Below are 21,750 nucleotides of genomic sequence, written 5' to 3'. Positions count from 1 at the left end.
GACATCCTGAGACTAAAGTCTTATCAACTTATCCAATTACTTCCAAAGTTTGCCACAAAAATACATATTGATCATACCTCCAGCCTGTTCTTGACGTGATGATGCAGGTCATGTGACCATTGCATATCTTAACTCGATGCAAATTGTGGTGTAAAATTGAACTGATGTTGTCAAGAACTTAAAACCACTGAAGATCTATGTACGCATGCGTGCTTGTGTGTGTGTGGATGTGACAGCATGTGTATATGTGTGTCTGTATGTGCATGAGTGTTTGTGTCGGTGTGTTTGTCTGTATATTTGTGTGCGTGTGTGTGTGCGTGTGAGAGAGAGAGAGAGGGAGAGATGGAGAGAGAGAGAGAGAGACACTGTGTACATGTGTCTGTGTGTGAGAGAAAGTGTGTGCGTGTGTGTGTGTGTGCGCGCGCGTGTGTGTGTTTAACTGTTTGAGTGTGTGTGTTTTTGTGTATCTGTCTGTGTATCTGTCTGTGTGTGTGAGTGCATGTATGTTTGTGGAGTATTTCAGGACTAGCAAGCAATAAAATTCTCTATCTCTTACTCAAGAAAACCTTGTGACTGGTGGACTAATTAATTAATTACATTTTAATTGGACGGAGATATAGTGTCTTAGCTAGACAGGAATTTTAAACATTTGTTGTAACAACCCAAGGTGGTAAAAAGTGGGGAGAGGGGGCAATTCATAGAACATAGAACATTACAGCACAGTACGGGCCCTTCGGCCCTCGATGTTGTGCCGACCTGTCATACCGATCTCAAGCCCATCTAACCTACACTATTCCATGTACGTCCATACGCTTATCCAATGACGACTTAAATGTACCTAAAGTTGGCGAATCTACTACCGTTGCAGGCAAAGCGTTCCATTCCCTTACTACTCTCTGAGTAAAGAAACTACCTCTGACATCTGTCCCATATCATTCACCCCTCAATTTAAAGCTATGCCCCCTCATGCTTGCCGTCACCATCCTAGGAAAAAGGCTCTCCCTATCCACCCTACCTAACCCTCTGATTATTTTATATGTTTCAATTAAGTCACCTCTCAACCTTCTTCTCTCTAAGAAAAACAGCCTCAAGTCCCTCAGCTTTTCCTCGTAAGACCTTCCCTCCATACCAGGCAACATCCTAATAAATCTCCTCTGCACCCTTTCCAAAGCTTCCACGTCCTTCTTATAATGCGGTGACCAGAACGGTACACAATACTCCAAGTGCGGCCGCACCAGAGTTTTGTACAGCTTCACCATAACCTCTTGGTTCCGGAACTCGATCCCTCTAATAATAAAAGCTAAAACACTGTATGCCTTCTTAACAGCCCTGTCAACCTGGGTGGCAACTTTCAAGGATCTGTGTACATGGACACCGAGATCTCTCTGCTCATCTACAGTACTAAGAGTTGCTGCGCCCGGTGTGGCTTCCTCTACATTGGGGAAACCAAGCGGAGGCTTGGGGACCGCTTTGCAGAACACCTCCGCTCGGTTCGCAATAAACAACTGCACCTCCCAGTCGCAAACCATTTCCACTCCCCCTCCCATTCTTTAGATGACATGTCCATCATGGGCCTCCTGCAGTGCCACAATGATGCCACCCGAAGGTTGCAGGAACAGCAACTCATATTCCGCTTGGGAACCCTGCAGCCCAATGGTATCAATGTGGACTTCACCAGCTTCAAAATCTCCCCTTCCCCCACCGCATCCCAAAACCAGCCCAGTTTGTCCTCTCCCCCCACTGCACCACACAACCAGCCCAGCTCTTCTCTTCCCCCCACTGCATCCCAAAACCAGCCCAGCCTGTCTCTGCCTCCCTAACCTGTTCTTCCTCTCACCCATCCCTTCCTCCCACCCCAAGCCGCACCTCCATTTCCTTCCTACTAACCTCATCCCACCTCCTTGACCTGTCCGTCTTCCCTGGACTGACCTATCCCCTCCCTACCTCCCCACCTATGCTCTCTCCACCTATCTTCTTTTCTCTCCATCATCGGTCCGCCTCCCCCTCTCTCCCTATTTATCCCAGAACCCTCTCCCCATCCCCCTCTCTGATGAAGGGTCTAGGCCCGAAACGTCAGCTTTTGTGCTCCTGAGATGCTGCTTGCCTGCTGTGTTCACCCAGCTTCACACTTTATTATCTTAGCCTATTGACTTGTTTTCTTTTTGTCCTATTATTAATAAGCCTCTCAGATTGAATTTTGTTTTGCATGTTTAAAACCACTGTGTTTAATCAGTCAACATACCCTGCCAGAGCACAGCTCCAATCACATCTTTGCTATCACAGGCAGTATTATCAGTGTGCAGCTCTGATAAAAATTAATCTTTTTCATGCACGAGCTTGCACAGGGCTGGTGAGATGTTGAAAAGTATTAGCAGCCAAGACTGAACGCCGTGACAAAAGCCAATGAGAGAGGCCACTCCAGCATTGTGATGGACTGCAAGAGAGTTAGGGATTTAGGGGAGAAATATAGTGTAAAAAAGAAAGGGAGATGGATGGGAAAAGAGACAAAAGTAGATTGAGAGGGAAACAGAGAGGGAGAGGAAGATGGCGAGATGAGAGAGAGAAAAGGAGATAAGACAGGGAGGTCAAAATTGTTTCAGAGATGATAGGAACTGTAGATGCTGGAGAATCCGAGATAACAAGGTGTAGATCTGGATGAGCACAGCTCAGAAATCATTTCTGAAGAAGGGTCTAGGCCCGAAACGTCAGCTGTACTGTTCCTATGATCCTGCCTGGCCTGCTGTGTTCACCCAGCTCTGCACCTTGTTATCCAAGACAGGGAGGGAGAGCATGATAAAAAATGATAGAAGGAAAGAGGAAAGAGTGAATGTTACATGGAAAAAGGGAGAGGGAAAATGAAAGAAGGGATGCTAGAAAGGGTAAGACAGAAAGAAATAGAGAGAATGAAGCAGGTATTGAGCAGAATGATATGGCGTAAATCATATAAGGACTGAGATGAAGAGAAATGTCTTCGCCCAGAGAGTGGGGAGCCTGTGGGATTCTCTGCCACAGAAAGCGACTGAGGCCAGAACGTTGAATTTGTTCAACATAGAGTTAGAGTTAGTTCTCGGGGCTAAAGAGATCAAAGGGCATGGATGTGAAAGCAGGAACAGGGGATTGAGTAGGATAATTAGCCATGATCGTATTGAATGACAAAACAGGCTTGAAGGGCTGAACGGCCTCCTCCTCCTGTTCCTATTTGCTATGTTTCTGTGATCCTGACAAGGGATTTGCAGGATTCTGTGGCGGTGATGTTTCTCCAGGAATTTGAGTTTGTTGTTGTCTAAGTCTCTGATGTATACAGGAGGGGGATGGGGGAGGAGAGAGGGATGAGGACGGGGAAGAGAGAGGGAAGGGAAGCTGTTGCCCTTTAGACCAGGAGCTGGCTGTTAGGTTTGAGGTCTCTGTCATCAAAAACTCTGAGCTGAGGCTTGTGATATTCTGACTTTGTGTCAATTTCATTGAGTTTCACAAGGGGTTTCTCCCCATGAGGACTTGTGAGGCTTCTTGCCATATCATCCCTAATTTGTCTAATTAACTATCTACCCTATCCCATGGCTCCCCTCTCATTCAATGCTCACCCAACTCTATCACTGGCCATGACAGGAATAATTCACATGTATCGAATTTCCCAGAATCTGTTCCTGAATTCCATATGCCCAGGCAAGATCCTGCATCAGGGGTATTGGGGACTGCCCTGATGTATTTTTGTGGGCACAACTAACAGATCTCACACATGACACCCATCGCGCCCCCCCCCCCCCCCCCCCCGCCCCACTCCGGTAGGTGCCAGTCACAGTCAAATGTCTGGAGTAGAAATTAATGTACGATCATCTGCTTCAGAGAGAGAGAGAGAGATGAAAGTGAGCTCTCTACTCAGATACAGCGTGTGGTGAGAAACGGCCACATGTGGGAGTGTGCAGAGATCCTGGAAGATGGTCGGACAGGAGGACACAATGGGGTGCGGGAATTGGCAAGGCTGTAGAAGGTTTAGAAAGCAGGGATAAGCCTGTTGTTAAAATCGAGATGTGTGGACCCGGAGCCAATGTTCCCTTGAAGCTGCACAGCCTCTCTTAGGGTCCACCCACAGCGATCGGCATCCCACACCATTCCCAGCATTCAGTTTCGGAAGTCCCTGCCACACATAGATCCTAAAGATCCATCCAGAAGAAAACCCAACAAGAAGTGACATAGCCAGGGGCTGGTGGGTGATCAGGAGTCCGTGTAATTGTTGCGGTGAAGCGATAGAATGGATCCATGGTTTATTGATGTGATTCTAAAATCTGTGCCTACCTGTTTGTTTGCATTCTCAGCAGGAGAAGTTGGGCGACATTTGCTTCTCTCTTCGGTATGTCCCAACAGCTGGAAAATTAACAGTCGTCATTCTGGAAGCAAAGAACCTGAAAAAAATGGATGTGGGAGGTTTATCAGGTAGGTGATAACATCCTTTTAAATCGCAACTTCTAAATCTGACACCATAACACACTGTAACACTGAACGTGATTAGTCCATCCCTATTATATTTTTTGCATTAAAATAGACTGCCAGTCCCTCCATGTTCAGCAACCTCTCCCTTTCTGTTCTTCTAAGTCTCATTGGCCGTAGTCTCTGAAAACTTATGTAAATAATCCAACTACGAAAGTGCCCACTCCAGACCTGGTACTAAGAAACGAGCCCGACCAGATGATCGAAGTTTCAGTGGGGGAGTATTTTGGGAACAGTGACCATAATTCTGTAAGTTTTAAGTAACTTATGGATAAGGGTAACAGTAGTTCTCGGGTGAAAGTACTAAATTGTGGGAATGCTAACAACCACAATACTAGGCAGGAGCCGGGGAAATGTAGTTTGGAGGCAGTTGTTTGAGGGTAAATCCACATCTGGCATGTAGCAATCTTTTACAGGCCAGTTGGTTTGAATTTGGAACTAGCATGTTCCTGTCAAAATAAGGATGGCAAGATTCTAGAATATTGGATAACAAGAGAAATTGAAAGTTTAGTCATAAAGAGACAAAAAGCAAATGTAAGTTTTAAGAAACTGATGACAGACAGAGCCCTTGAAGAATACAAAGCTGCCAAGAAAGAACTCAAACAAGGAATTAGGAAGACTAGAAGGAGCTATGAAATATCTTTGGCAAACAGAATTAAGGAAAATCCCAAGGCATTTTATTCGTATATAAGGAGCAATGGGGTCTTACTCACATTTGAAAATAAAATGGACTTATTAGCGATAGGCAGCATGACTCTGTGCGGGGTAGTTTGTGTCTCACAAACCTGATGCGGTTTTTTGAGGAAGTGACAAAGATGATTGATGAGATCAGGGTGATCTAAATATGGACTTTATCAAGGCATTTCACAAGATCCCTCATGGCAAGTTAATACAAAAGCTGAAGTCACATGCGAACTGTGGTGCACTGGTAAGATGGATATGGAACTGACTTAGCCAAAGAAGACAGAGATTAGCACTGGAAGGGTGTTTTTCAGACTGGACGTCTGTGACCAGTGGTGTTCCACAGGGATCCACTGGGACCCCTATTGTCTATAATATATAGAAATGAGTAGAAGGCGGTCTGCAGATGACACAAAGTCAGGGGAAGCTGTGGATGGTGAGGAGGATTGCGGGAAGACACAGCAAGCTATAGATAGTCTGCAGAGTTGGGCAGAGAAATGGCAGATGGAGTTTAATCCAGAAAAAATGTGGAGTGATGCATTTTGGGAGATCTAATGCCGGGGGGAGGTATAGAGTAAATGGGAGAACCCTCAGTAGCATCAACATACAGAGGGATCTAGGCATACAGGCCCACAGTTCCCTGAAAGTGGCAACACACGTGGATAAGGTGGTCAAGAAGGTATGTGGCATGCTTGCCTTCATTGGCCAGGACATAGTGTATAAAAATTGGCAAGTCACGTTGCAGCTGTATAGAACTTTGATTAGGCCACATTTGGGATATTGTGCACAGTTCTGGTCACCACATTGCCAAGTGGATGTGGAGGTTTTGGAGAGGGTACAGAAAAGATTTACCAGGATGTTGCCTGGTTTGGAGGCCATTAGCAATGCGGAAGAGATTGAACAAACTTGCTTTGTTTACAGTTGAACGTTGAAAGATAAGAGATGACCTGGTAGAAGTTTACAAAATGACGAGGGGCGTGGATAGAATAGATAGTCAGTCTTTTTTTCAGGGTTGAAATGTCAATTACTAGGGGTCATCGGTTTAATGCAAGAGGAGATAAGTTTAAGGGCGATGGCAGAGGCAGGTTTTTTTTTAGAGTTGTAAGTACCTGAATGACCTGCCAGAGACGGAGGGGGAGGATACATTTAGCAACATTTAAGAGGCATCTTGACAGATACATGGATAAGTAGGGAATAGAGGGATATGGACTGCATAGAGGCAAAAGGTTTTTGATTTAGAAAGGCATCATGGGTCAGCACGGTCTTTGTGGGCTGAAGGGCCTGTTCCTGTTTGGTACTGCTCTTTGTTGTTTATACAATGTCTCTATCAAACACTCCCAGCAAAGATATAGCATGGAGTTAGATACAGAGTGAAGCTTCCTCGACACTGTCCCTGTCAAATACTTCCAGACAGACATAGCATGGGGTTAGCTTCCCAACTCCACAATTACACAAATATATTAAGCCTCTGGAGCAGCTGTCAAAAGGTTTCATTGGGATAATACCAGAATGGAGAGATTATACCTTCAGGAACGCCTGAAGAGGCTGGAGCTGAGGAAAAGAAAGAACAGAGGCAGCCAAGAAAATTATAAAACGGTTTGAGAGGGAAGATACATGGAGCATGTTTCCGAGACGGTTCATGAACCTAAGATACTCAGTAACAAGGTTCCCCTCCAGGCCACTCACCAGCATAACTTGGAAATATATCGCTGTACCTTCACTGTCACCTGGTCAAAATCCTGGAATTCTCTCCATAAGAGCATTGTGGATCAACCTACTGCACATGGCCACCACCAGCTTCTAAAGGGGCAACGAGGAATGGGCAATAAATACTGGTTCAGGCAGCAACCCCCAAATCTTGTGAATGAATAGTTTAGAAATGCAATCAGGAATTCAGGACAAGGTTCTGTATGGATTGTGAATGGGGCAGCACAGTGGCTCAGCGGTTAGCACTGCTAACTTGCAGCACAAGGGACCTGGATTCAATTCCAGCCTCAGGCGGCTGTCTGTCCAGGTTTACTCCAGGTGGGCCAGTTCCCTCCCACAGTTCAGGTACATGCAGTCTGCCTGGATTGGCCATGCTAAATTGCTCATTATGTCGCAGGATGTGCAGTTCAGGTGGGCTAGCCAATGGGAAATACATGGATTGGGTCTGGGTTGGGTGCTCATCACGCTGTAGGGATTCTATGAGAAAGTGCCTGTGATTCACATAGGAAGTGGTCAGTTCATTGAAGGAGGATTTGGATAAACGCACGAGGGAGTGAAGCATGGGAGGATATGCTGTTACAGTGAGGAAGAGAGGGGCTGGAAAGGAATTTATTTGGCAAGTAAGCACTGACATGGAGCCAAGTATTTAAGGTTTGAGTCTACTGGGGGAGTGAAAGAAAATTTTCAGACAGAGTGTGACAGATTATTTGTTCAGCAAGTGTATTAAATGATGTGGATCAGCCATGAGCCATGATTTATTCCACCAGCTGGAGGATCGAGCTGAGAGCTTGCTCTGATTGGTCAGATGAAGGTGTCAAGCTGTGAGACTGGGATTGGTCTGAAGTGTTGATTCAGTGGAGTAGACAGGTTCCCCTCCCTGCAGGATAGGCTGAGAACCAGCTGCCATCATCAATCTACCCTCATGTTGGTGTTAGTGAGCACACATGACCAGAATCATGGTTGGTGAGGGGGTTGGGGGCAGTGGTTTGTGTGGGGCTGCTGCCTGTAAATGTGCCCTGGGAGGGTGGTGACTGGTGTGTCAGACCGAGCTGTCGAAGTGCGAGCTATGAGCTTGAGTCACCAGGTACCTGCTCCAACTTGCACACTGGGAATACCCAGCATCTACTTTCTATCCAGTGGGACGGAGATTGGGAGACTGCACGGTCATCGGGTGAGATTCCATGTTAATCAGGGCAATAAAGGCAGTTTACTGCTCCCGAGTGAGAATCTCATCACAAAGCCTCAAACATCAAGAAAGACCTCCCTCATCTGCTCACAGGGTTGTCCCAGATTTCTGACCATTGGCCTAGCAGGTTCCAACCACCCTCTCTGGCCATCAACACATTGATCTTTTGTGGGATCTTGCTTTGTATAAATTGGCTGATGAATTTTCTTCCCTGGAGCATCAAAGGCTGAGGGGTGACTTTATAGAGGCTTCTAAAATCATGAGGGACATGGGTAGGGTGAATAGTCAGGTCTTTTTCCCAGGGATGGGGAAGTCCAAAACTAGAGGACATAGGTTACAAATGAGAGGAAAAAGATTTTAAAGGGGCGTGAGGCGCAATTTTTTCACAGGAGGGTGGTGCATGTATGGCATGAGCTGCCAGAGGAAGTGGCAGAGGCTGATACAATTACAACATTTAAAAAGCTTCTGGATGGGTATATGGATAGGAAGGGTTAAGAGGGATATAGGCCAATGCTGGCAAATGGGACTAGGTCAGAGTGGGATGTTTCGTCAACATGGAAGAGTTGAACAAAAGGGGCTGGTTCAGTGCTGTATGACACTATGTGCCTTGGCCAAGTCTTGCCCTATGATTTACATTGTTAAAACTACTTAACTGCATGCTGAGGCAGGCCATATTTATAAAGGTGACATAATTGGGAGGATGGGGGTGAGAGAGAAGACAGTAATCTCTTGCAATGCAGTTCTCCAATGCCTTCACTTTGAAATTTGCAATCCCTCTACTTTCAAACCTCTCTGTGGGCTCATCCCTCCCTATCTTTGTAACCTCATTGAGCACCTCAACCTTCTGAAGTTGGCGAGGCAATGGCCTAGTGGCATTATGGCTGGACTGTTAGTCTAGAGACCAGGCAACATTCTGAGGACCCAGATTCAAATCCTACCAAGGCAGATGGTGGAATTTGAATTCAATAAATTCTGTAATTAAGAGTCTAACAATGACCATGAATCCATTGTTGCTTGTTGGGGAAAAATCCATCTGCTTCACTAATGTCCTTCAAGGAAGGAAACTGCCATCCTTTCTTGGTCTGGCCTACATGTGACTCCACACCCACAGCAACGTGGTTGACTCTAAACTGCCCTCTGGGTAATTAGGGATGGACAATAAATGCTGCCTGGCCAGCGACACCCTCATCCCATTAATGAATAAAGAAAAAGTTCCTTCACTCCAGTTTTTCTGCTAACACAATTTTAATCACTCCTCTGAATATTCAGTGGAATATTTACTTTGTGATTTCAGTTCCAATGAGGAAATTAACTTAGTATCAAGTAATCAAAAGATTCTTAGGAGCCATAAGGACTGACAATGACCTTCTTCATCATCATTAATGTATAAAATCCCTCCTCAGTATTACCAGAAAAGCAAGTTAAAAAAATTCAGTGATAAATGATAATATAACACACAGCAATAATTTGAAGTAGTCTAATCATAGCTCTTTAAATTTTAACACAATCATAGTCCTGATGAATCCTAATCAGTGGCAAGATTAACAATGATGAATTCTCTGGTAAATGGGTTTGAAGCGACAGGCCATTCCAGCCCAGGGAGTAGTCATTAAGAATCAGAAGCACTGCAGTTCATCACAAAACTTTATAAATCCCATAGCCATCTCCAGCCAGAGGGACTATGAGCATTCTGGCTCATCATAAATCACACTAAAAAAAAATCAAATCTCCTTTCTGTCGCCACACTCTGTATCACATCCCTCTTGCACTGAAGAGAAATGAGCTCTTCAAATCTACACTTGATCACCGTCACGACTCTGTGGGCGGCACTTCTGCTTCAGACGTTGAAAGCTGTTGGGTGGAAGTCCCACTCCACAGGGCTTTGCAAAATCAAAACTGAAACCAAAACCAAAACAGAAATCAATGCCAAAACTGAAGCCAAAACCAAAACTGAAACCACAACCAAAACCTGAAACTGTAACTGAAACCACAACCAAAACTGGCACTTCAATGTCAATTCTCTCATGGGTTGTGAATGTCTCTGACATTTGTTACCTTCACTAATTGCCCTTAATGTTGATCTGCTCGGCCATTTCAGAGAGAGGTAACAGTCAACCACGTTGCTGCAGGTCTGGAGTCACACACGGGCCAGAACTATCTGAGCTAGACAAATTTTTGTTTAGCAAAAGTATGACAGGATCTGGGCCAAAGGCCACAGATCAGCCATGATCCTATTGAATGATGGAACAGGCTTTTCAGGCGGAATGGCCTATTCCTGTTCCTGTGTCCCTAAGTTCATGAATTTGTCCATGTGTTTGCAACATTTTAAAGGTTATTTTGAACAGCCTGTTAAATCTCCCTATTCACCCTCTCTCCTTTAGGGATGACAATCCCAGCTTCTCCAGACTTTCCCCAGAACTGAAGATCATCATTCCTGAAAAACGTTGCGCAGCATCCTCTCCAAAGCCTAGATATTCTTTCTAAAGTGTCTGTTTTAATATTGACCACAATACATCAGTTTAGCCCTAACCAGTGATTCATCTCAAACTGCTTCTGTGCATTTGTTCCATTATTAATTCAGCCCCATTTCCAAAATGCTATTTAACACCCTTCTCAATATGTGCTGCCAGTTTGATTATGTGAACATGTTCACAGCTTTAATCTTATTAAAAAGATTTACCACAATGTTTTCGCCAATAAAAACTGAAAGAACTGGAGATGCTGTAATTTAGGAACAAAAACAGAAGTTCTAAGGAAGCAAAACGTTAACTCTGATTTTCCTCACAGATGCTTTCAGACCTGCTGAGCTGTGCCAGCAACTTCTGATCTTGTTGTTGTCAGGAGTGAAGGGTTTGAGATATAAAAGTAGGCTGGAAGGATTGGGAACCGAGGAGCTTAAGGAGTGATCTTTTGGAGGTTGAGAAAATCATGAGGAGCATAGAAATGGTGAATGACAAGGGTGTTTTCCCCAGGGTGGAGGAGTTCAGAACTCGGGGGCAGACACTTATAAATAGAAAGCGGGACATTACACCAGTGCTTCACCGGAGGCTCACTGATGATGTTACCTAGAATGGTGATGAAACGTCTGAAAACGAACCTTCCAGCTCGTTTGTAAGTTTGCATCCCCAGTTCTTTCAGTTTTTATTGCCAAAAACATTGTGGTAAATCTTTTTAATAAGATTAAAGCTGTGAACATGTTCACACAACCAAACTGGCAGCACATATTGAGAAGGGTGTTAAATAGCATTTTGGAAATGGGGCTGAATTAATAATGGAACATCTAGAACCTCAACCTGAGCTGCAAATCTTCGCAAAACTCACTTAAGGTGAGTCGAGAAAGATTTAAAAAGGACATGAGGGGGAAGCTTAGAGTGGTTAGTGTGTGGAACAAATCGCAACCAAGGTGGTAGGTGTGAATACATAGAACATAGAACATAGTGGAGGCCATTCAGCCCATTATGCCTATCATTGATCATAAAAAAAGAATAATCCAATTAGTCCCACTCTTAAAAACCAAAAGAACTGTGGATGCTGTAAATCAGGAACGAAAACAGAAATTGCTGGAAAAGTTCAGCAGGTCTGACAGTATCTGTGGAGAGAAAATCAGAGTCCAGTGACCCTTCCTCAGAACACTCTTACCAACGTGTTCCCCATTGAGTGAACAATATTTTTTGTATTTTTTCGAGTTTGCATCCAATTCTCTTTTCAAAGTTTCTCATGAGTCTGCTTTCATGGTCTTTCCAACCAACATAGGACATAGAACATTACAGCACAGTACAGGCCCTTCGGCCCTCGATGTTGTGCCGACCTGTCATACCGATCTCAAGCCAATCTAACCTACACTATTCCATGTATGTCCATATGCTTATCCAATGACAACTTAAATGTACCTAAAGTTGGCGAATCTACTACCATTGCAGGCAAAGCATTCCATTCCCTTACTACTCTCTGAGTAAAGAAACTACCTCTGACATCTGTCCTATATCTTTCACCCCTCAATTTAAAGCTATGCCCCCTCGTGCTCGCCGTCACCATCCTAGGAAAAAGGCTCTCCCTATCCACCCTATCTAACCCTCTGATTATTTTATATGTAACAATTAAGTCACCTCTCAACCTTCTTCTCTCTAATGAAAACAGCCTCCAGTCCCTCAGCCTTTCCTCGGAAGACCTTCCCTCCATACCAGGCAACATCCTAGTAAATCTCCTCTGCACCCTTTCCAAAGCTTCCACATCCTTCTTATAATGCAGTGACCAGAACTGTACACAATACTCCAAGTGCGGCCACACCAGAGTTTTGTACAGCTTCACCATAACCTCTTGGTTCTGCAACTCGATCCCTCTATTAATAAAAGCTAAAACACTGTCTGCCTTCTTAACAGCCCTGTCAACCTGGGTGGCAACTTTCAAGGATCTGTGTACATGGACACCGAGATCTCTCTGCTCATCTACACTACGAAGAATCTTACCATTAGCCCTGTACTTTGCCTTCCGGTTACTTCTACCAAAGTGCATCACCTCACATTTTGTCCGCATTAAACTCCATTTGCCACCTCTCAGCCCAGCTCTGCAGCTTATCTATGTCTCTCTGCAACCTTCAACATCCTTCGTCACTATCCACAACTCCAACGACCTTAGTGTCGTCTGCAAATTTACTTACCCATCCTTCTACGCCCTCATCCAGGACATTTATAAAAATGACAAACACCAGTGGACCCAACACCCACCCTTGCAGTACACCACTAGTAACTGGTCTCCAGGATGAACATTTCCCATCAACTATCACCCTGTGTCTTCTTTCAGCAAGCCAATTTCCAATCCAAACTGCTATATCTCCCACAATCCCATTCCTCCACATTTTGTACAATAGCCTATTGTGAGGAACCTTATCGAACGCCTTGCTGAAATCCATAGACAAGACAACAACCGGTTTACTCTCATCTACCTGCTTGGTCACCTTCTCAAAGAACTCAGTAAGATTTGTGAGGCACGACCTTCCCTTCACAAAACCGTGCTGACTATCCCTAATCAATTTATTCTTTTCTAGATGATTATAAATCCTATCCCTTATAACCTTTTCCAACACTTTACCAACAACTGAGGTAAGGCTCACTGGTCTCCAATTACCAGCGTTGTCTCTACTCCCCTTCTTGAACAAGGGAACCACATTTTCTATCCTCCAGTCATCTAGCACTATTCCTGTAGACAATGATGAGTTAAAGATCAATGCCAAAGGCTCAGCATTCTCCTCCCTGTTTTCCCAGAGGATCCGAGGATAAATCCCATCCAGCCCAGGGGACTTATCTATCTTCACCCTCTGAAGGATTTCTAATACCTCTTCCTTGTGAACCTCAATCCCACCTAGTCTAATTGCCTGTATCTCAGTATTCTCCTTGACAACATTGTCGTTTTCTAGAGTAAATACTGTTGAAAAATATTCATTTAGCGCTTCCCCTATCTCATCTCATTCCACACACAATTTACCACTACTATCCTTGATTGGGCCTAATCTTACTTTCGTCATTCTTTTATTCCTTAAATACCGATAAAAAGCCTTAGGGTTTACCCTGATCCTATCCGCCAACAACTCCTCATGTCTCCTCCTGGCTCTTCTGAGCTCTCTCGTTCGGTTTTTCCTGGCCACCTCATAGCCCTCAAGTGCCCTAACTGAGCCTTCACATCTCATCCTAACATAAGCCTTCTTCTTCCTCTTGACCAGAGATTCCACCTCCTTCGTAAACCACGGCTCCGGCGCTCTACAGCTTCCTCCCTGCCTGACAAGGACATACTTATTTAGGACACACAGGAGCTTTTCCTTGATTAAGCTCAACATTTCTAATGTGCCCATCCCCTGCAGTTTCCTTCCCCATCCTATGCTCCCTAAATCTTGCCTAATCTCATCGTAATTGCCTTTCCCCCAGCTATAACTCTTGCCCAGTGGTATACACCTATCCCTTTCCATCACTCAAGTAAACATAACAGAATTGTGATCGCTATCACCAAAGTGCTCACCTACTTCCAAATATAACACCTGGCCGGGCTCATTACCCAGTACCAAATCTAATGTGGCTTCGCCCCTTGTTGGCCTATCTACATACTGTGTCAGGAAGCCCTCCTGTACACACTGGACAAAAACTGACCCATCTATAGTACTCGAACTATAGTGTTCCCAGTCAATATTTGGAAAGTTGAAGTCCCCCAAGACAACTACCCTGTCTGTCTCACTCCTATCGAGAAACATCTTTGCTATCCTTTCCTCTACATCTCTGGAACTATTCAGAGGCCTGTAGAAAACTCCCAACAGGGTGACCTCTCCTTTCCTGTTTCTAACCTCAGCCCATACTATCTCAGTTGACGAGTCCTCAAACATCCTTTCTGTAACTGAAATACTGTCCTTGACCAACAATGCCACACCTCTGCCCCTTTTACCATCTTCTCTGTTCTTACTGAAACATCTAAATCCCGGAACCTGCAACAACCATTCCTGTCCCTGCTCTATCCATGTCTCTGAAATGGCCACAACATCGAAGTCCCAGGTACTAACCCATGCTGCAAGTTCATCCACCTTATTTTGGACGCTCCTGGCATTGAAGTAGACACACTTCAAACCAACTTCTTGCTTGCCGTTGCCATCTTGCTTCCCTGAACCTTTATTTCGGACCACCCTACTCTCAACCTTTTCTATACTCGAACTACAATTTTGGTGCCCATCCCCCTGCTGAATTTGTTTCAACCCACCCAAATAGCCTTAGCAAATTTCCCCCCCAGGATATTGATACCCCTCTGGTTCAGGTGAAGACCATCTTGCTTGTAGAGGTCCCAACTACCCCAGAAAGAGTCCCAATTATCCAAGAATCCAAAACCCTCCCTCCTGCACCATCCCTGTAGACACGTGTTCAACTCGTCTCTCTCCCTATTCCTCGCCTCACTAGCACATGGCACGGGCAACAAACCAGAGACAACAACTCTGTTCGTCCTAGCTCTCAGCTTCCATCCTAACTCCCTGAATTTCTGCCTTAAATCCCCAACGTTCTTCCTACCTATGTCGTTGGTGCCAATGTGGACCACGACTTGTGGCTGCTCCCCCTCCCCCTTAAAGATCCCAAAAACACGATCAGAGACATCATGCACCCTGGCACCTGGGGGGCAACACACCAACCGTGAATCTCTCTCGTCCCCACAGAACCTCCTATCTGTCCCCCTAACTATGGAGTCCCCAATGACTACTGCTCTGCTCCTCTTCCCCCTTCCCTTCTGAGCAGCAGGGACAGACTCTGTGCCAGAGACCTGTGCCCCACTGCTTTCCCCTGGTAAGTCATCCCCCCCAACAGTATCCAAAACGGTGTACTTATTGTTGAGGGGAATGGCCACAGAGGATCCCTGCACTGCCTGCCGGTTCCCTTTCCGTCCCCTGACCATAACCCATCTGCCTTTTTCCTGTACTTGAGGAGTGACTACCTCCCTGTAACTCCTCTCAATGACCCCCTCTGCCTCCCGAATGATCCAAAGTTCATCCAGCTCCAGCTCCAGTTCCCTAACGCGGTTTTCAAGGAGCTGGAGTTGGGTGCACTTCCCGCAGATGTAGTCAGCAGGGACAAGGACATACAGTTACAAGGTTGAAAAGCTGTGGGTAAGTACATGAATAGGAAAGGTTGAGAGGGATATGGGCCAAACATACACAGGTGGCATGAGTATAGTATGGGATGATGGTCTGCATGGACTGTTTGGACTGAAGCTGTATGACTTTATAAGGCTAGGAAGTTGAAGCCTCCTAATACGTTGAAGGATCAGCCATGATCATAATGAATGATGGTGCTGGCTCGAAGGGCCGAATGGCCTACTCCTGCACCTATTGTCTATTGTCTATTTTCGATTGCCTTCTCATTGTATGGATCAATGCAAGGGCCGGAGGTTGAGGCCAAACTTTCAACAGCAGTACAGGGTGTGTATCAAGATGATTGTGCAGGTTTGGGTGTGAATGCAGTGCTGTGATGATGTGGGGGTATGGGGATGAATGCAGTGCTGTGATGATGTGGGGGTTTGGGGGTGAATGCAGGGTTGCGATGATGTGGGGGTATGAGGGTGAATGCAGTGTTGTAATGGTGTGGGGGTTTGGGGTGAATGCAGTGCTGTGATGATGTGGGGGTTTGGGGTGAATGCAGTGCTGTGATGATGTGGGGGTTTGGGGGTGAATGCAGGGTTGCGATGATGTGGGGGTATGAGGGTGAATGCAGTGCTGTGATGATGTGGGGGTTTGGGGGTGAATGCAGTGCTGTGATGATGTGGGGGTTTGGGGGTGAATGCAGTGTTGTAATGGTGTGGGGGTTTGGGGTGAATGCAGTGTTGTGATGATGTGGGGGTTTGGGGGTGAATGCAGTGTTGTAATGGTGTGGGGGTTTGGGGTGAATGCAGTGCTGTGATGATGTGGGGGTTTGGGGGTGAATGCAGTGCTGTGATGATATGGGGGTTTGGGGGTGAATGCAGTGTTGTGATGATATGGGGGTTTGGGGGTGCGTGCAATGTTATAATGGTGTGGGGGTTTGGGGTGAATGCAGTGTTGTGATGATATGGGGGTTTGGGGGTGAATGCAGTGTTGTGATGATATGGGGGTTTGGGGGTGAATGCAGTGTTGTGATGATATGGGGGTTTGGGGGTGAATGCAGTGTTGTGATGATATGGGGGTTTTGGGGGTGAATGCAGTGCTGTAATGGTGTGGGGGTATAGGAGTTAATCCAGTGCTGTGATGATGTTGGTGTATGGGGCTGAATGCAATGCTGTGATGATGTGGGGTTGTAGGAATTAATGCAGTGCTGTGATGATGCAGGGGTATGGGTGTGAATGCAGTGTTGTGATGATGTTGGTGTATGGGTGTGAATGCAGTGTTGTGATGATGTGGGGGTTTGAGGGTGAATGCAGTGCTGTGATGATGTGGGGGTATGAGGGCGAATGCAGTGCTGTGATGATGTGGGGGTATGAGGGCGAATGCAGTGTTTTAATGGTGTGGGGGTATGAGGCAAATGCAGTGTTGTGATGATGTGGGGGTGAATGCAGTATAGTGATGATGTGGTGGTATGGGGATGAATGCAGCGTTGTGGTGATTTGGGGGTATGGGGATGAATGCAGCGTTGTGGTGATTTGGGGGTATGGGGATGAATGCAGCGTTGTGATGATGTGGTGGTATGGGGATGAATGCAGCGTTGTGGTGATTTGGGGGTATGGGGATGAATGCAGCGTTGTGGTGATTTGGGGGTATGGGGATGAATGCAGCGTTGTGATGATGTGGTGGTATGGGGATGAATGCAGCGTTGTGGTGATTTGGGGGTATGGGGATGAATGCAGCGTTGTGGTGATTTGGGGGTATGGGGATGAATGCAGCGTTGTGGTGATTTGGGGGTATGGGGATGAATGCAGCGTTGTGGTGATTTGGGGGTATGGGGATGAATGCAGCGTTGTGGTGATTTGGGGGTATGGGGGTGAATGCAGCGTTGTGGTGATTTGGGGGTATGGGGGTGAATGCAGCGTTGTGGTGATTTGGGGGTATGGGGATGAATGCAGCGTTGTGGTGATTTGGGGGTATGGGGATGAATGCAGCGTTGTGGTGATTTGGGGGTATGGGGATGAATGCAGCGTTGTGGTGATGTGGGGGTATGGGGATGAATGCAGTGTTGTAATGGTGTGGGGGTTTGGGGTTTATGCAGTGTTGTTGTGATGTGAGGCGAATGCAGTGTTGTGTTGATGCAGGGGTATGGGTATGATTTGTATTGTGTATTGGTTTTGGGAAACATAGCTCAGAGATTGTTCATGGGATATGGGGATCATTGGTCAAGTTCACCCTTATTCACCGTCCCTTTGATAAATCTGTGGTGATCCATTTTCTTGAACTGCTGCAGTCCGATTGCTGTAGACACTCAAAGAGTTGTTTCCGAGGGAGTGCCAGGATTTTAACCCAGTGACAGTGAAGGAACGGCAATATATTTCCAAGTCAGGATGTTGAGTGTCTTGGAGGGGAACTTGCAGGGGGTGGTGTTCCCATGTATCTGCTGCCCTTGTCCTTCTAGATGGAAGTAATGATGTGTTTGGAAGATGATGTCTGAAGATCTTCGGTGAATTTCTGCAATGCATCTTGTAGACAGTACACACTGCTGCTACTGAGCGTCGGTGACGGAGGGAGTGGGATGTTTGTGGATGTGATGCCAATCAAGTGGCTGCTTTGTCCTGGATGGTGTCAAGCTTCTTGAGTGTTGTTGGAGCTGCACCCATCCAGGCAAGTGGGGAGTATTCCATCCCACTCCTAACTTGTTCCTTGTTGATGGTGTAGAGGCGTAGGGGCAGTGTTCCTTCTCAGGGAAAACTTTTAATTTACTGAATTCAAATTTCACCATCTGCTGCAGTAAAATTCAAACCCAGAGCATTAGTCTGGTTCTTGTTTACTCGTTCAGTGACTTTACGATCCCATCTCCTACTGTGCTGTGTGATTAGATTTCCAGAAGGCATCTTACAATGTGACACATCAAAGGTTACTGTAAAAAATGAATGCTCAGAAGTTAGTGAGTAACATATTAGCAGGGATACAGGATTAGTTGGCTAATGGGAAACAGAAAGTTGGCATGATTGGGCCATTTTCAGGTTGATCAGATGTAACTAGTGCAGTGCCACGGGGATCAACAGCTTCCAATCCACATCAATAACTTGGATGAAGGAGTTGAATGTACACTTGCTAAATTCACTGGTGACACAAAGATAGGTCAGAGACTAAGTTGTGAAGAGGTCATAAGGAGTCTGCAACAGGATATGGATAGATTAAGTGAACGGCCAAAAATTTGGCACAATGAATATAATGTTGGAAAACATTCAATTGACGACTGAGCAGGAAGAATAGAAAGACAATATATTATTTAAATTGAGAGTTATTGCAGCACTCTGCATGATGTAGTGATCAAGGTGAGCTGGTAAACGAAAACATAAGTGTTGATACACAGGCGCAGCAAGTGTTTAAAAAGACAAGCTGAACATTGTCACTTATTGCAAGGAGAATGGAATGTGACAATAAGATGTTTTCCTGCAGTTGCACACAGCATTGGAGGAGCTACATCCAGAGTGTTGTGCACTGACCCCCTTTTTAAAGAAAGGACATGATAACATTAGAAGGTTCACTCGACTGATTCTGTAAATGTGGGGATGGTTTCCTGCCGAAAGATTGAGCAGATTGGGCCCGTGGCCATTAGAGTTTAGAAGAATAAGAGGTGATCTTATTGAAACCTATAAGATCCTGAGGGGGCTTAACGGTGTAGGTGCTGCTTCCCCTCATGGGAGAGACCAGAACCAGAGTAAAAATTAAGGGGCTTTCAGATAGAGATAAGGGACATTATTTTTCTCCAAAGGTGTGGGTTGTAGGATTGTCTTCCCTGAGACCAGGTGCTTATTGAATAATTTTAAAGCCGAGTTAGACAAATTCTTGATTGACAAGGGAGTCAAAGAGTTTGAGAGTGGACAGGAAAGTAGAATTGGGGCTGCAATCAGATTATCATTGGCCTTATTGAGGCAAAACAGTTTCAAGGGGCTGAATGGCCTCCTCCTGGTCGTAAAGCATATGTTTGATAGATCTGTGTTCTCTTTAGAGATCAGACTGGATCAGATTAATCTAATAGAAATACTAAATGGCCAAACATGTTGAAGCAAGTTACTGAATGTTAACAAGTAAAACCATTTGGGTGAAAATGAAACTCCTGTCGTTTAGATTAATTATCACTAACACCAGAGATTTCTTCAAATCGGTATTTGTTGCACATTCTTTTAGGTTACAATTTTTACAACAATCCCCCAGCTAAAAGAAAAATGCAAACTAATAAAGTATTTAATGCTGGAAGGAGAACTGAACAGACAAAGCTGCCAAGGCAGAGAGAAAACAATTTCACAAATTGATGCAGTCCCGTCTTGCACTGACAGATGAGTTGTTGGCAATCACAAAGATGCTGAGGGGGATCAGCAGTTTACAAAATATAAGAACTGTTAGCATTTCCTGAAATTGAAAGTCAAACTTTGGCATTTAGAGTGTCATCTGCCCAGGAGGAGAAACCAGCTCCAACTCAGTGCTGCAGCAAGAACCTGTTTTTCTACAAAGTCTCTCGCTAACCCATGATGTCCTGAAACTTTTTATCATGTGCTTTCAAAGGCTAGTCACTGTCATAATTTAGGAATGGTGATAGTTGATATGTTGATAGCAAAATCCCATAAAGAGCAAAGTGATATTGACCAGGTCAGAGGTAGGTTTTTTACTCAGAGAGTGGTAGGGGCGTGGAATGCATTGTCGGAGAGGGTAGTGGAGTCGGCCTCACTAGGGGCATTTAAGTGGCTATTACATAGGCATATGGATGATACTATAAGGTAAGGGTGGAGGTTAGATAGACCTTAGGTTTAGGGTAAAAGTTCAGCACAACATTGTACGCCAAAGGGCCTGTACTGTACTGTACAGTTCTATGTTCTATGTCTGATTTCTCTGATGCATGAAGGGAGATTGGCTCGGTTAGGACTATATTCATTGGAGTTTAGAAGAATGAAGGAGGATCTCATAGAAACCAATTAACTTCTGACAGGACCAGTAAATGAAGGATCACAGTCTAAGGATATGGGCCATTTAGGATTGAGATGAGGAGAAATGTCTTCATCCAGAGAGAGGAAGCCTGTGGAATTCGCTGCTACAGAATGATGTTCAGGTCAAAATATTGGGTGGTTTCAAAAAGGAGTTAGATATAGTTCTGAGAGCAAAGGGTTTGGGAAGTAAGCGGGAACAGGGGACTGAGTTGGCAGGTTCAGCCATGATTGTACAGCATGTTGGAGCAGGCTCAAAGGGAGCTGAATGGCCAGCTCCTGCTCCTATTTTTGATCTGTCTGTTGGATTAAAGGGACTGGCAGAGTTTTTAGTGGTAGCGCAGGCAGGGGCAGAAATGATTATGAGTCCCCCAAGTGAGTGAGTAGGAAACACAGAAGGGCAGGAAGGCTTAGCAGTTTGGGAGGATGAGGTGGGTAAGAGCGATTGAGGAAAGGTGTTGAGTACAACGAGACCTTGAACCTTGAGGAAAGGTGGGTGCTGTCACTCAGTTAGAATGACTGTAGGGCAGCAAAGAGAGGGTGGTGGCACATCCTGGTGGATAATGATCTTTGCACAGCCCTGCTGGATAAGGATGAGTCTGGTTCCCAGGTGAAGGTCTACATTACCCCCCCACTGGCCTGGCGGGTCAACCGGCAGCAGGTGGACTGCAGTAGTTCAAGAAGGCAGCTCACCACCACCTTCTCAAGAGGTAACCAGGGACGGGCAATAAATGCTGGGTTCAGCCAGCAATGCTCGCATCCCGCAAATAAATTTTTAAAAAGTGACTGCTTCAGGGTAAATCTATGTCTGTCTTTTGAGAATCTTTTGAGGGCCAATTGATTACAGTTTAGGACCAGTATGGCATGTGAAAGTGAAATATAAGGATGGCAAGATTCAGGGACCTTGGATGACAAGAGAAACTGACAGCTTATTTTGAAAGAAACAGGAGGTCTACATACCTAAGGTTTAGGAAATTGAATACAGACAGATCGTTGAAGAAATCAAAGATATCGGAAAAGAACTCAAACAAGGATTTAGGAGGGCAAAAAGGGGCTATGAAATGTCTTTGTCAAACAGCATTAAGGAAAATCCCGAAGTATTTTAG

General features: G+C 45.3%; 1 protein-coding gene across 3 annotated transcripts in view; it reads left to right on the top strand.

Moving 5' to 3' along the window:
• syt1a (synaptotagmin Ia) overlaps window positions 1–21,750 on the top strand; it is a 512,169-nt gene that overhangs the window by 469,184 nt on the left and 21,235 nt on the right. For all 3 annotated transcript variants that reach the window (XM_059652601.1, XM_059652600.1, XM_059652599.1), the window contains one exon: window positions 4,314–4,431. In XM_059652601.1, the coding sequence (XP_059508584.1) occupies window positions 4,314–4,431 (118 nt within the window). The remainder of the gene's footprint in view (window positions 1–4,313; window positions 4,432–21,750) is intronic.

Source organism: Stegostoma tigrinum, chromosome 18, assembly GCF_030684315.1.
Source record: "Stegostoma tigrinum isolate sSteTig4 chromosome 18, sSteTig4.hap1, whole genome shotgun sequence".
In the NCBI taxonomy this organism is placed as follows: Eukaryota; Metazoa; Chordata; class Chondrichthyes; order Orectolobiformes; family Stegostomatidae; genus Stegostoma; species Stegostoma tigrinum.
This window is presented reverse-complemented; position numbering and strand designations above follow the sequence as displayed.